The sequence below is a fragment of the Bacillus rossius genome, chromosome 17, assembly GCF_032445375.1.
Source record: "Bacillus rossius redtenbacheri isolate Brsri chromosome 17, Brsri_v3, whole genome shotgun sequence".
Classification (NCBI taxonomy): Eukaryota; Metazoa; Arthropoda; class Insecta; order Phasmatodea; family Bacillidae; genus Bacillus; species Bacillus rossius.
The window spans coordinates 25,823,743-25,838,239 of record NC_086344.1 but is presented as its reverse complement, the minus strand read 5'-3'; the positions used below and the strand labels follow the sequence as shown (position 1 = coordinate 25,838,239).

General features: G+C 40.3%; 1 protein-coding gene across 1 annotated transcript; it reads left to right on the top strand.

The window, feature by feature from the left end:
* The first annotated feature begins 2,865 nt into the window (after positions 1-2,865).
* Positions 2,866-5,260, top strand: LOC134540596 (probable RNA-binding protein EIF1AD). The gene is made up of 2 exons (XM_063383424.1): positions 2,866-2,890; positions 4,622-5,260. The coding sequence occupies exon 2, from the start codon at positions 4,624-4,626 to the stop codon at positions 5,146-5,148; it is 525 nt and encodes a 174-aa protein (XP_063239494.1). The 5' UTR covers positions 2,866-2,890; positions 4,622-4,623; the 3' UTR covers positions 5,149-5,260.
* The last annotated feature ends 9,237 nt before the right edge of the window (positions 5,261-14,497 follow it).

Genomic DNA, 14,497 nt, shown 5'->3' with positions numbered 1-14,497 from the left:
AAATAACCCATTTGTAAGTCAATGGTCTGTGAATGTACATGCCTCTGCATACCATAAGAGAAGGCATTGTAGTCAAATCCAAATATATGTACATAAAAGAATGTCCACGTTATAAATTTTAATAGTATCAACTGTAAGTGTTGTAGAGTGATAGTTCAAGATCACAATTAAACAGTAACTCAAACAGTTTCAGATAATCACATGCACAAGTACTTTGTTTTCTCACTTGCAGCACCACCTAAACAAAATGGTTACTCATGAGCTTAATTTCACCAATTAGTAGAGGGTGAACCTCCAAATTTTATTTGGCAACAGGATGGAGCCTCTCCCCATTGGAATCTCTTTGTACGAGAGTGGTTGAACGTCGATTTCCCTGAAAGTTGGATTGGTTGTCATGACAGAGCTCTTATTCGTTGGCCTCCAAGTTCACCTGACATAAGGCCATGCAATTTTTTCCTTTGGGGCTTTATAAAAGATAGTGTCTATGTTCCGCCGCTACCTAATGATTTACCGAATTTGAGATACATAATTGAAGAGGTTTGCTTTCATTACTCTGGACTTGTTAACCAAAGTGTGGGAAGAATTGGACTTTAGTTTGGATTTGTGCACGTATTGGACATTTTTAAGAAAATCTAGGTTAGTTTACCTTCAATTTTATATATTATTTGTTGTAAATAGTCTAAAATTTAAACTCTTATAACATATAATTGAAATTGGGGTTTAATTTTGTAGATATCCTGTATGTTATGGGCTCATACTAGTGATGTAAGTTTGCAGATACCTAGTCAGGACTTTAAACTATGTGAATTAAATGAGTTTTTCATCTTGTTTTTCCAGCTAGCCAAAGTTCCCGATGTTTCAATTGGTGAAACAGTTTTCATAAGAAAAATTAAATTAACAGGTTCGTCATAATGACACGTGTGTTGTGTGTCTGGGTTATTGCCATCATAGTACTTTATTTGCTTACATGACCTGATAATAAGTGCTACATACTTAGTTTGAACAGTTAGTTCAGATCTTTTAAGTTCAGAAGTATTGGCATGCTTACTTAAATTGTTTGATAATATGTATATTACATTTAAGAAAGGAGAATCAGGCAAAATTTGCGAAAAAGCCATTACTAACTTGCTCAAATACTTTTTAATGTAAGTTGTTTAGAAATTGAAGTAGATAAATTCAACTTTTAATTATTGTCTTTTAACTGTAACTTATCTTCCTTCAAATATTTATGGTTTAAAACCATGCAAATAAAGTTTTTGTTTTAATTTTCCATAATTGTTTGCCAAGATTTTAAATAATAAAAAATTGAAACAAATAAAAATGCAATAGTCAGATATTCAAATTATTTCATAAGTAGGTCCCAGTAAAGAATTTACCAAATGTTAGTTACCAAATTTGATTATTAAATTTCAGTACTAGTGTGTTTCTTTACAATGTCTTAAAATCAATATTTTCTTTAAAATCAAATTTTTTTATTCTTTTGAAAACTCATTGGTTTCGTAAGAGAACATTGAAGAAACTGTATTAACTTAATAATTTGAAGTACAATAAAATGTTGTCTTCACGTGGTCACAATCAGTTATGTATGGTTTCAAAAATTGATCAGATATTATGGTATAGTATTGGAGACTGACAGTGTTGGTTGGCAGCATTGATGGAAATGATGACGGTGCAAACTATGTATTGTGCGGAAAAAAGATTTTATGGCCTGTTACATGTGTTAGGTGTGGTTGGAATGTACGTTTGATAATTGTGTATTTTAATATAGGTATCTTATCTTGAAAGATTGGTTTATGAGACTGGGAAAAATAATGTTATGTTGGGCGGGGAAAACAGGGAAATGGTATAGTGTGAGAGAGGAATGCAAATGTTACAAGGCTCTAGAAATAAATCAGGGGCTGGTTTGCACGTGCAAATGAAGAAATCCCTTGAATTCTCATGCATATTTGGTACACATTTAAAACCATTTATTGCATACTTACATAGAAGAATAGAATTTAGACATATTATTTATTAATAAAACACTTAATTTATAGTTTCAATTAGGTTATCGTATTTTAAAATTATGACAAAACCTCTTTAATGTTTGTAAAATTTGAGATCTATTAGAGCGATTATGAAGAGGAAAATGTGCATATTCGATAGCATTGAGTGAGTGTCCAATCTACCGGAGTTATTGAAAAATAAATGCCTCCATTGCCATAGCCTTCTATTTTTTTTTAACTGATTTTCAATATTTTTGTTGTACCTGGAAGCTACATGAGACCTTTGTGTAATGCACTATTTACTTTTTGACATAGTCTCCACCCCTTTCCAAGCACTTGAGCCAACGTGTGGCTAGTTGGCTCGAATGGTAGCTCTCACCTCGTCGTCAGAATGAAAGTGATGTGCCTTAAGATGCTCTTCCATCCTTGGTCAGAGGTGAAAGTTGCACGGTGCAAGGTCGTTGCTGTATGGCGGGTGCAGGTGTTGAAACCCCTCTTGTGTTTCTTGACTCTTGTGCGGGCAGGCGGTGTTTTGATTTTGGATGCAAGAGTAACCGTTCATAGAGGACACATGTGGTTTTTCAGGTGCAACGAGAATTAAGATTGGTTAAAATATATATATATTTAAAAGAAAGTGAGCGAGTCTTTCAGTACTCGCCAGAGATGTTGAAGCAGTGCGGGCACTGCTTAGCGTTCCTTCCCCTACTTTCCCCTCCCCTCTCCTCCTTTCCCCTTCCTCTCCAACTTCCCCTTCCTACCCCCCTCTTCCTCCCTTCCCCGCCGCGCCACCAGCGCACTCTGCCGTGTATTGTTCCCGGCCTATATAACCTCGGCACCCGGGCTATTTGCCGCAGTCTTCCGGTCGTTTGACACGAGGACTGTCACTTGGGGTTGGCGTCGCGTTGGTATGTACTCGGCTGTGAAACTGAACGTCTGTAATTGTCAGTACTTAGTATGATTTCTTGTTCTTGCTTATGCGTCGTGGCCGCACCTTCATTTTTTCATATTTGCCATGTTTAGTAATGTTTGTAATTTCTCTTGGACCCTTCAGGTCAGTTCTTAATTGGATTCTTTGCCTTAGTTTCTCTTGCTCACGCCGAGTACTACCGGTAGCTTATGTAACAGTGTTTTTCTGCGGCTGTATATGGGCATGCCATGATGGCTTTGGACACTTCTTGTCAAGCCGCGTCGTAACGGTAATCGTAATTGTATGTAATTTTAAACTCTTTCTTTCTTGTTGTTGCCTAGCGGCCCATATAATTGTGCTACGTTAAATGCGTCGTCAGCTTGCCCCATTTATCACACCATTGTTTTAACTTGTATTCCCGCGGGAATCGAATTGTTATATGCATATTATATGCATTGTATGCATTGTGATTAATAAATTGGATTGCTTGTTATTTCGTATTTTTGAACTTTATTTATTGCAGCACGAGCGCACCACTGCCGTGGTCGTACGGCAACGACCCCTTGTTTGTGTTGATTTCCCGTTTGTTGTAGGTGCGAGTACAATGTGTAGCATCTAACATGGGTAACGAGGAAATTCGTGTGTTCTCATGTTGCAAATAAACTTATAATACGAAACGTGGACAAAAAATTTAACATAGATTCCTTTAAAATAATTCCAAACGCAATAAATATGTGTAAATTTTGATTTAAGCTACATTACTTGATGCAACTCACACGTAGTTTCCTCACTCATCGCTAGAATTCACTGTTGGGGCAGCTACGTCGACTATTAAATCATTTCATTTGCAGACAGAAATTTTAAACTATAATGTAACAGCTCCGTTAAAAGCAAAAAAAAAAAAATTTATAATAATACTAAACCCTGGGTTTGGACCTGATTTTTGACGAGGAATTTTATTAAAATACTACCCGTCTTGTGAAAATTCACTAAACAGAAAATGTTACGAAGTTTCCTTTTGACTATGTGATCTTTGATTCGCGCCATCCGCCACAAACAGCAGCATCGTGGTCAGGGCCGGTGCAAGGTAAATTGGCGCTCTAGGCGAAAAACCCTAATTCCCCTTCCCCCAAAAAAATTTTCCTTGCCTAAAAATACATCACGTAAGCCTAAGATTTTGTCAACAATCAAATGTAAGCAGGCTTGTGTTTTTTTTTTCTTTATAACTTATTACTAGAGACCCGGAAAATTTGCGGGTTCAATGACCTCCAAGATAGACTCCAATATCATCTACACACTCGTGCAAATGCCAACTGTTCATTGGCTGCTGACTTGTTAGTCTTCTCGACTGGGTGGCTTGTGATTAGACACTTCTATGAGTGAGGGTCTCTAATTGGCCCTCAGTTCTCCAGATTAACAGTGAACCAATGATAGAAGCAGCACTAAGGTATAATTATTTGAATTTTAGCATAACACAAAATGAACCCGCAAATTTTCCGGGTCTCTAATTATTACAAATCATAAACAGGTCACCGTGGACTTGAAATAATTACTTATATCAATATACACATTCCAAACTGTTACAAAAATCCATTTTCATCTAGTTTCAATAATCGTTAAACATGTTATATCAGCTGTTGTGTGTCGTGCTGTGCCGCCCCCAGCTACTTGGCGCCCTAGGCGGTCGCCTGGTTCGCCTGTGTGGTGTCACCTTGCCGTGTGGTTGCAGGCATGTCCCGAGCCACGAAGCGCAAGCACGTGATCAAGGAGGTGCTTCTGGGCGACCTGACGCTGCCCTCGGGGACCCAGCAGGTGGTCCGCGTTGCGGCCAGCCGGGGCAACAACCTGCACGAGGTGGAGACCCCGCGGGGGGAGCGGTTCCTCGCCTCCATGCCCACCAAGTTTCGCAGGAACGTGTGGATCAAGCGCGGGGACTTTGTGCTGGTGGAGCCCGTCCCCGAGGGCGACAAGGTGAAGGCGGAGATGGTCGGCATCCTGACGCCGGAGCACGTGCGCTTCTACAAGTCGAACCGCTGCTGGCCGGCGGAGTTCGAGAAGGCCGTCGGCGAGGACCTGTTTGTGAACACCAACCGGCAGCTGCCCCGGGACGACTTCAGCGACGGCGAGAGTGTCCGCGAGGACCTGTTCGTGAACACCAACCGGCAGGTGCCCCGGGACGACTTCAGCGACGGCGAAGCCAGCAGCGATCAGGAGTCCTCCGCGTCAGACGGAATACACGAAGACGAGAACACTTGAACTTTGTACTACTCCCGTGACGGCGATAGCCGGTGTGCATTTTTCTTTGGATTTGTACAGTAATTTTTCAGGTGCTTTGTGGATTTTGATAAAAATATAGTTACGAAAGGTTGGCCGGTGTAATTTTTGTGAACCTGACCTGCCAGCACATGTTTACTATTATGGATGCTACCCTGGTACGCTGACCCGGCTTCGCACGGTTATACTAATGTAAAAAAAATAAGCCACATCTCCCATTTACAGTAATGGTAAATAAAAAAAAAATTCAGTGAAATTTTTTTACAATGCTGTATAATGTACCTGACAGAAAATGAATAGCACCAATGGTTTCCCGACTCGTGCACGCAACGTACAACTGATGTACCCGTACTTCGCTACGGCAGTCTACAGGCAGATCACTCTTGCGCCGCTCATTATACATGCCCCTCCTTGTGGGTACGCCACTGCCGCGCGATGCCCGTTGCCATGGAGACGCAGAAGGCATGAACAATGCAAAATCCTGTTCTCATGCAGTCAAAGTACCCACTGTCGCCTGGTTTTTACCATCCATGGGATCTAATTTTCGGAAAATGTCATCCTGCGTAACATAAGGAACATTACTGTGAAGTTTCAAGTCTGTAAATATATATATACTTGAAAAAAAGGACAATAAAAAAACAAATTAAACACAGAGATGAAAAAAAAAACAATAGTTTAGGTTTGCGATTTAAAGTGATAAAAAGTATTTAAATACTAATTGAACTCTTATGAGGGTACTGATTACTTCGTTGTTAATATCACATGGGTGTTTTTTACTTGTATGGGAAAATTAAGAATGATAAGGCATCTAGTGCGTGGCAACAATGTTAATAGGCAATAGGAAATAAACTTCTAGCACCTGCGGCATTGTCAACACACACTTTGTACGTGTACTGCATGTTGTATCTAACCCCCTCCAATGCATTTGATTCTAAATTGGACTTTTAGTAAGGATCCCTAATGTTATTGATAACATAATATAGCCTATAGCCTTCCTCGATAAATGTACTATCCAACACTGAAAGAATTTTTCAAATCGGACCAGTGGTTCCTGAGATAGTGCGTTTAAACAAACAAACAAACTCTTCAGCTTTATAATGTTAGTATAGATTTATAAAAAAAAATAATTTTTAAGAAATTGTCTATTTATTTAATCTAGGTAAACTGGTCCCTTTCAAAAATAAAATGGTTTATACAAAAATATTATTTATTAATTTTGATTCAATAGTAACAGTGTACTTTCACTCATAACCAAAATCTTGCATTGAAAGATACTTCCATTGCCTGATATAAAAATCCTAATGCTTGTGGAATAATGATTAAGGAACACAAGAAGCTATGATAAGAATGGCAATATTTTGTGTATTAATTTTACAGTTGATTTCTGTCTCAAGCATGGTACACTATGATATTTTTACCTCAGTTAAAAATTAGTGAATAATATCATGGCCTAACAAGAATCACAAGATAATCTATTTACATAATAGCAACCATCGTGTATCAGTTTTCTTTTCAAGCAGTCTCTGTTGTCTGTATAAGCAGTTGCATGGTTTGTTCTGAGTCACTTTTAAGTTTATTCTCTAACATTTCATAATGACATTACCTTAACGAAATGAGGCAAAGGCCCTGTTGCATTATGATTTACAAGTAAATAATATTAGTAATTTTATTTTGAAAATGATGCAGAGTGTAATGAGAGTTTCTGAATGAGGCCAAATAAAGTGGAATTATTGATACAAAAATTTTAATTGAAATTACAGTATCCTTAGAAAAAAAGGTATTGCATTAGGTGTATCCTTAACAACAAATATGCAGAGACCTGGCTAAGAAGTGGAACCCACTTCCATACTGTGGCATACATGCATGTTGGACACATATACCTACTGTTTTTAGAACAGTTTCTAAAGTGGTGTATGGTGTAAACAACGAATTATTTAATTAAAATTGATACATGTCTGGCTGGAAGATATAGCTAAATAAACACATCGAGTCTTGGCTTGAGTCGGTGCATGAGAGTTCTTGTCCCTGCCACCACGACTTCATGTGCCTGTTCTATCTGCACGAATGTTTCATGGATGGTTTCTCGCAGGTCCCCTCATGCATCTTATGAGTGGTATGCTTGCTGTAGTCTAGCAAGCTGTGACTCGCCTAGTAAATTATGTATATGACGGGCTGGCTACAGGAGCCATCAACCCCATGCATCAGCAGGGAAATGTATACCTATAACACAGTGTGCCCATCCCTTTTCTATGCCATCAGCATTGCAATATTTCAAGTAGTTCACAGTTATTACCAGTTGGTTAGGTTGCTGTTAAATCATATCGAATATAGCTACTGAAGAGTATCTTCAGTTTTATGTGTTCCTATCTTATAGTTCACCTAAACTGAAAAGTCAGCTAGTGTAATTATGTAAATTATTAAATGTACTTAATAATTCCAGTTTATCTAGCCTTCCTCTATCAGTTTTAAGAATTGTTTCTAGAAGTTTGTGTCTGAGAGTCAAAATTACAGAGTGTCAACAGTATGTTAAATGCTAATTTCGTGTCTAGACCTGGTAATGACGTGTAAACAAATTCCAATGTAATATTTATATTTGCGTGTAAGATTTTGTGCAGACGGTGACAATATACTTCGACAAACACAATATTACAATTTATATAAATATCTTAACTAAAATAGTTTATGTTAAAATACAGATGGAATTTGTTATGATTCTCGACTTCAAAGATTCTACCAATTCTTTCATTAGAGTAATTTATCTTTAGGTTAAAATGTTAATCGTTTATGTGTTATTTATTTTTAACTAGCTTCAGTCCGCAGAGCGTGGACTGCTGGGTACGTAACTTGCAGTACCCGTCAAACAAAATAGCAACATGTTCTTTCAATAGCAAGTTCCATCTATACTGTCTTATGTTATTAGGTTCGGGATCGCGATTCCGTAATTTAAATGATAAATCTAAAGATGAACAAGTACACGGTCTTTCTATACAAAGAATACGTTTGATAACCAAAAAATTCTAGTTCGGTGAAAATGTTAGTCTTGTTCAAATCGTCGTTAGTGAGGATACTTGTTTATCAGCGAGTCTTCGGGTGATGGGGTAAGGGACCAAACCTTGCTGCAGAATACCCACGAGACGTGTAGGTTCTCGGAGGATCCTTGGTTCGCCTCAGTCAGGACTGCGAACTTGGTGTTGCTCCGCTGGTCTCTAGAAGGCGGCAGGAATACGCGCCGTCACGACTCCATCCTTCGGGCTGCGGGCGGGAACTGGGCTGGACTGCACGACGGTCATCCTTCCCGGGCTCGAACTGCGACTTTTCATTATTCGACTGAATTCTTCTTTCTTCCGGATGATCAACGACATCTATTCTTCGTAGTTTCAATACAATTTATATTCATTCGACGCTCTCTTGAAATCTGGATATTCGTCGCTCTCTCTTCTTAAATAATGGTTTGAATTCTTGACGTTTGAGTTTTATTTTCGTTGATTCAAATTAGTAATTCCCTCGAAATATGATTCAATATTAGCATTAATAAGCATTTTCAATTCTTCTAGGAATAGTCAAATTATCAATTAAGGTCGAAATCGTTGCATTTTTAGATGTTGCCTTCATCGAGTCTCAATTTGTTCTCTAGAATCTTTTTCACCGTTACTAATCAACGACTCTCCTAAAGCTGTTGATAAAACAAAAACTATTAAATTTACTACCAATTACTGTCGTTGTTCATCTTTAAATTAGTATTAGTTTCAAAAATATACTGCTATACTAGCTTTGACAATTATTTAAAATAAAATTTAACATAGAGTAATACATGTACAAAACGATAACCAAAGAACTTTAAATCTGAATTACTCATAGATGACAAAATGTAAACATGCGGAATAAATTGTAATTAAACAAAATACATACTAAGGAAATTAAATATTTACTTTCTATAAAGGGTAAATATTGCCTTTATACTACATTAAAAATATTGAAATTATAGGTTAGTTTAAACTACAGACCTAAAAAAATTATTTTCAATTTTTTTTTGCGACAGTAGTAGAAATAGGTTTTTATGGGTTACATTCTTCAAGTGACCATCTAATAAAGAAAATAATTTTATAATATTTTTACAAAATGATTTACAAACTGAAAGATTTATAAAAAAATATATTTCTTTTTATACTATATATATATATATATATATATATATATATATATATATATATATATATATATATATATATATATATATATATATATATATATATAGAGAGAGAGAGAGAGAGAGAGAGAGAGAGAGAGAGAGCCGTCACCCGCGGTCTCGCGATCGAGAACCGGGGCGGTCCTAGTGGTTTCCAGTGGCTCTAAAGGAAATCTCCGGCGGGCGCCAGGTTAATTTGAGGATTAACCGAGGTGGTCGTGAGTTTTTGCCCCTGCGTGTTCCACTAGGATCGACGGCTGTTGATGGTGGGAGGGAATCCCTACTCCTAATAAGCACTGGTCCTAAACAGTATAGAGTGAAGTGGTCGGTGCGCTGTGTTTGAACTTCGCGCCGCGCGGCGGGCTTCGGCGCTCCTTCCCTTCCTCGTTTTCCCCCTCCCTGCGTCTAGTACTGTGCTTGACTTCCCCTCTTGAGGTGTCCGCGCATGCGCGTGGTGCCCTCTGTTTTACTTAAAACTGCGTGTATTGCCTTGAAGGCTCTTCTTGTTCGTTAGCAACTCATGTAGATAGGTTGTGATACCCAGTCGGTGCTGGTATCGCACTGAATTAAGTATGTAGGTCAGATAGTTAAATGTAGAGTGTGTGACAGCGGGGAGACTTCATGTAAGTGTTTGTAAGGTGGTGACCCTTACAGTCATGTAACTGGTAACAGCTAAACTCTTAAGGCATTCTAAATTGTTTATTCGGCCGTCACCTTTGAAATTCCATTTGGCATTTTTACCCTTTTCGTTTTCTTTATTGATTGCTTGCATTGCTACTTGTATTTTGTCTGACGTTTCTCCCCGTCATGTCGTTACTCGTGTTTAGGGCTTGTCTTTCGCTTTTACGTAATGCATGTAATCACGTAGTGTTAAATTGTTACATATTGTGGGTTTTCTCTTGATGTCATGCATTTCGATTAAGTTTCATACTGCCTAGTGTAGGTTAGGCCGCGGTCGCCTGCATTAATATTTACGGGTCTTGTAATGTCTAATGAGGCATTTGTCTGTGCTAACGTCATTCTCGGTCGCTGTGATGATTGAGGGTTGTCACTTGTTGACATTAATTTAACGAGAAATTATTCTTTATTATCCAATACTATCTGTCTAAAGTAAATACTAAAGTATTTGTAATATTGAAAATACGTTCACGTAGTTTGCAGTGACAATTGTACTAGTGCTCTTGTTCTATGGGAAAATTACTTAATTTTATATAATTGTCTTTGTATCCCTTTGCTAATTAATCAGTATTAATTTCTATGTAAAAGGTTGGTGTAATTGTATGAGGATTTACATGAGGCTTTTGCCCACGATTAAAATGAAATGTGTTAATTTAAATACTTGCTGATTTAACCTTAGCATCTATCCTTGGCTATTATTAATTAGATTACCCTTTTGAACACTGTTTACTCAGCTCATACTATTTTATTAATTTTTAAGGATTGTGTTACACGCGGTTGAAGGTTCTCATGAAAGTACTTCACCTGTTGACACTTTCCTATGAAGCTCATGGAAGCTTTCAAGAGGACTGTTTCCTAATTGTTCAGGAGTCGCTTGCGAAATAAAGAAACGGTATTTAGGTGCTGGTTTTTTAATCTCGCATCTCAAATTGTGTGGATGGGGGCACAAGTTACACAATTACACTGGAAAAAAATATGTTGGCACTACATACACTGATAATTAATTACGTATTACATGGATGTTAAGTTGCGGCACTTGCAAACAAGGTCCATACCTTGATTTGTGGGTCGACGAATAGTTTGGGTGGATTAACGGTCACTCCCGTGATGAGCTATAAAAGTGTTCGTGCCCGGGCTCATCTGTGTGAGTCGCGGGAGGACGAAGATAAGTGGCAAAGTCTTAAAAATTGCAGTCGGCAGGCGTATGCTCGACAAATTACGTGAAGTTCTGTTCGTAGGAGTCGGCCTGGACCGTAAGATGACTGCGTCGCGAACCTTTGCTCGGCGACGAGCAAAAATTAAAGTGGCCGGGATAAGTCCTGCACCGGAAAAGACCTTGGGGGCATGCGGGGAGAGGAAAGAGGTTTTAGTGAATTATAAGAGTTACCAGAATGACAAATCAGAAGCACAAAAGTTGAAGTCTAGCCGCGGGATCATATGTCCGCCCCGGCCCGTGAGTAAAACTCTACTGCCGCTTTGTGCCGGCTTGGAAGGTGAGGAAGCGTCATGACGCGCCAAACTCTCTAATGTGCCGTTATTACAATTTTATAATCATAATTAGTCATTATTATTTCTAGAACACTAGTATCTTAATGACATCTGCCTGAATTAGTTGGCGGAAACCTATAATAATAATACATAACAAAATTTAAATTAATTATATTTGAAAATAAAAAGTCAAGCTGGAGATTGTCTATCACTTGTTGACTACTGCATTGGCTATTTGCAAGTAAAAACAGGGAGGTAAATTATGTTGGTTAACACTGTGGTTAATTATTGGCGGAAGGCCGCAAGGGACGTTCCGGACGTTTATTAATTGCGGTTTCCCACGGGGGAAAGAACTGCACCCCTACGACACACTTTTTTTTTTGTATTAAGTGTTGTTCAGCTAATTAAAAGTCACTTAATTAATCACAGCAATTTATGTTGCGTGAAAACTGTTTGGTGGTGTTGGCATATGGACGTATCTGGGAAGGCACACACCGGCGTCGGCGGCTCGCTTGACTCACGTGTAATGTGCTAGGGGTGCGTTCCGTTAGCGGAGTTTAATACTGGTGGGTGGAGGCCAGGCTGTATGGCCTTCGGAGGGATTACTATATATATATATACACAGTAAACTCTCGATTATCCGGGCCTGGATTATCCGGTTTTCGGGTTATCCGTGCTTGAATTTTTTTATGAAGTTGTAAAAAAAATGACGGGTGTAGCTACGCCAGGACTGCGCTGCGTGTTTCTTTTTCTGCTGTGTCAGAAAGCTATTTACCTGACCCTTCATACCCTCGTTCCCCCGCCTACTTCACCGTCATTTTGTCACACTTTAAACCAAAAAGGAATGCCTTGACTGCTGCTTCCGGCTCAACTCCCCCCCCCCCCCCCTTTTTATTTTCTTTTCAAGCGTTCTTTTCACAGCGCCCCGCCACGCTAAAAAAAAAAAAAGGTCCCTCTACCTCTTTTACCTTCCCACACTCCTGACGGCTGGAAGAGGCATTTTTCACGCAGTTATTTACATCAGTTCTTCCAGGCACATTCGTTTTTGTAATCATGTCTGGTAAAAGGAAACGTAAAGTGCTGACGATAGCAGAGAAGTAAGAAGTTGTGGACAGGTTAAAAAAAGGAGAAACTGCCGCGAAATTAGCACAGGAATATGAAAATGGAATCCAAACCGTGCGAGACATTAATAAAAGTGAAGAAAAACTTTTGCAGTTTGCTAGTAGATCAGACAGTGTGGCAGGGCCTTCTAAACGTAAAATCATGAAAACATCTACCCACGCACACGCACGCAACGAGGTCTCACACACGCACAAAAGGAACAGGGCTCTCGTACACACGGCCGGGGGGGGGGGGGGGGTGGAGAGGGGGGTGGTTTAGGAATTTCCCGTCTACCTGCCAAAGCAGCCAGTAACAATGAAAGGGGGAGGGCTTCTTGTAACCGCCGAGCGAGAGAGAGAGAGAGAGCCTTTGTTTACTGCGTGAACCTTTTTTCCTTCCAACTAACGGTATTTTTCCTTGTTCGAAGATGACATTTAAATCACTCTTTCTTACGAAAGAGCCAACAAGGAAGCACTCGTAATAACCAGATTAGTTTAGGATTACTATTTACGTAGTCAAACTGATGGTGCATTTCAAAACTCTCGTTACTTCGAAGGTCTCGTAGTATCCCATACTCGTAGTTATGACTGTAAAGTGCATCCTAATTTTAATAGGCGGAATTAACAAGAAACAATATCTTGCCGCGCGAGGTAGGTAAATAAAATGCAATAGCTGGAAGGGGAAAAAAAGGTTTATAATATTGTGCTGTGGTTCAGACACTTATTTTGTAGTGACCCCGGATAACAGGCCGTTAAAAGGGTGGAGGGAGATGCTGAATTGGGACTGTCGCCGCTCTCCCTCTTGTAGCAATAAAGGGCACAGGAGAAGGATGGCGGCAACACAATGCCAGTATTGTTTACGGTCCAATAAGCTGGGACACGGTATACAAAGCCTTTGCTTGTACTCATAGAATTCTACTGAAGAGACACTCTTTTGCCAGTAAATAAACCATTTTTAAGTGGTGAAACGGATTATCCGTTTTTTTTATGGGCATTCAATTATCCGGGCATCGGAAGGTCCCAATTAACACGGATAATCGAGAGTTTACTGTATATATATAAATATATATATATATATATATATATATATATATATATATATATATATATTCTGAGGCTGTGCGAAGCGCGCCTAATCGGGTGCAGGATGCACCAGTCCGAATGGACAGAGCGGGTTAGCGATCAGCTACGAGGGACCGCCCGGAGCTGGTGGAGCATATGGGGCAGATTCGCAATGCCGTGGAGCGAATTCGTGAACGAGTTCAGCCACCGATTCGACACTGGATCGCCCCATGTCGAGTGTTCCGCCCACTTCTATGGGACACGGCAGAGGGACGACGAAGCAGTCGAGGCGTTCATAGCCACGAAAATTCGAATGTTCCGCCGCATCTCACCCAGCACCGACCTGTCCGGGGCCCTGCCCGTCATCACGAGCTTGGTAAGAGACGATATGCAACCCTTCCTCCGCCGCTACCACGCCGGTGGTGTAGCAGATTACGTGCAGGAAGCACCCGAGACAGAGCCCAACTTTCAGCGGACCTGCAAGCACGGCCCCAACGCGAACGCCCGAGGGAATGACAGCCCATCAGAAGTCCGGCAGAACACGGCACCACGGGACACGCCCCCATACCAGCCCAGAGGACCACGAGCCTTTGAGGCCCCGCCATCTTGGTGGGCGGAGCGACCGCCGCAGGACGCCACAGCAAGGGGAACATGTCCCGCTGTGTCGCTTGGAATGCCCGCGCGGCGAATGTCACTGGCACAGTGAGTGCCCGCGGGCATTCCGGGCGGCGCGACCCGCCACGCCGCTGCGCCAGGAGGCGCACGTGAGACCACCCCCACCGCAACGCGCCAGCCCGCCGGCCCCAATATAGGGCGC

Coding starts and splice junctions, on each gene's coding strand:
- LOC134540596 (XM_063383424.1), top strand. CDS start 4,624: ATGTCCCGAGCCACGAAGCGCAAGCACGTGATCAAGGAGGTGCTTCTG.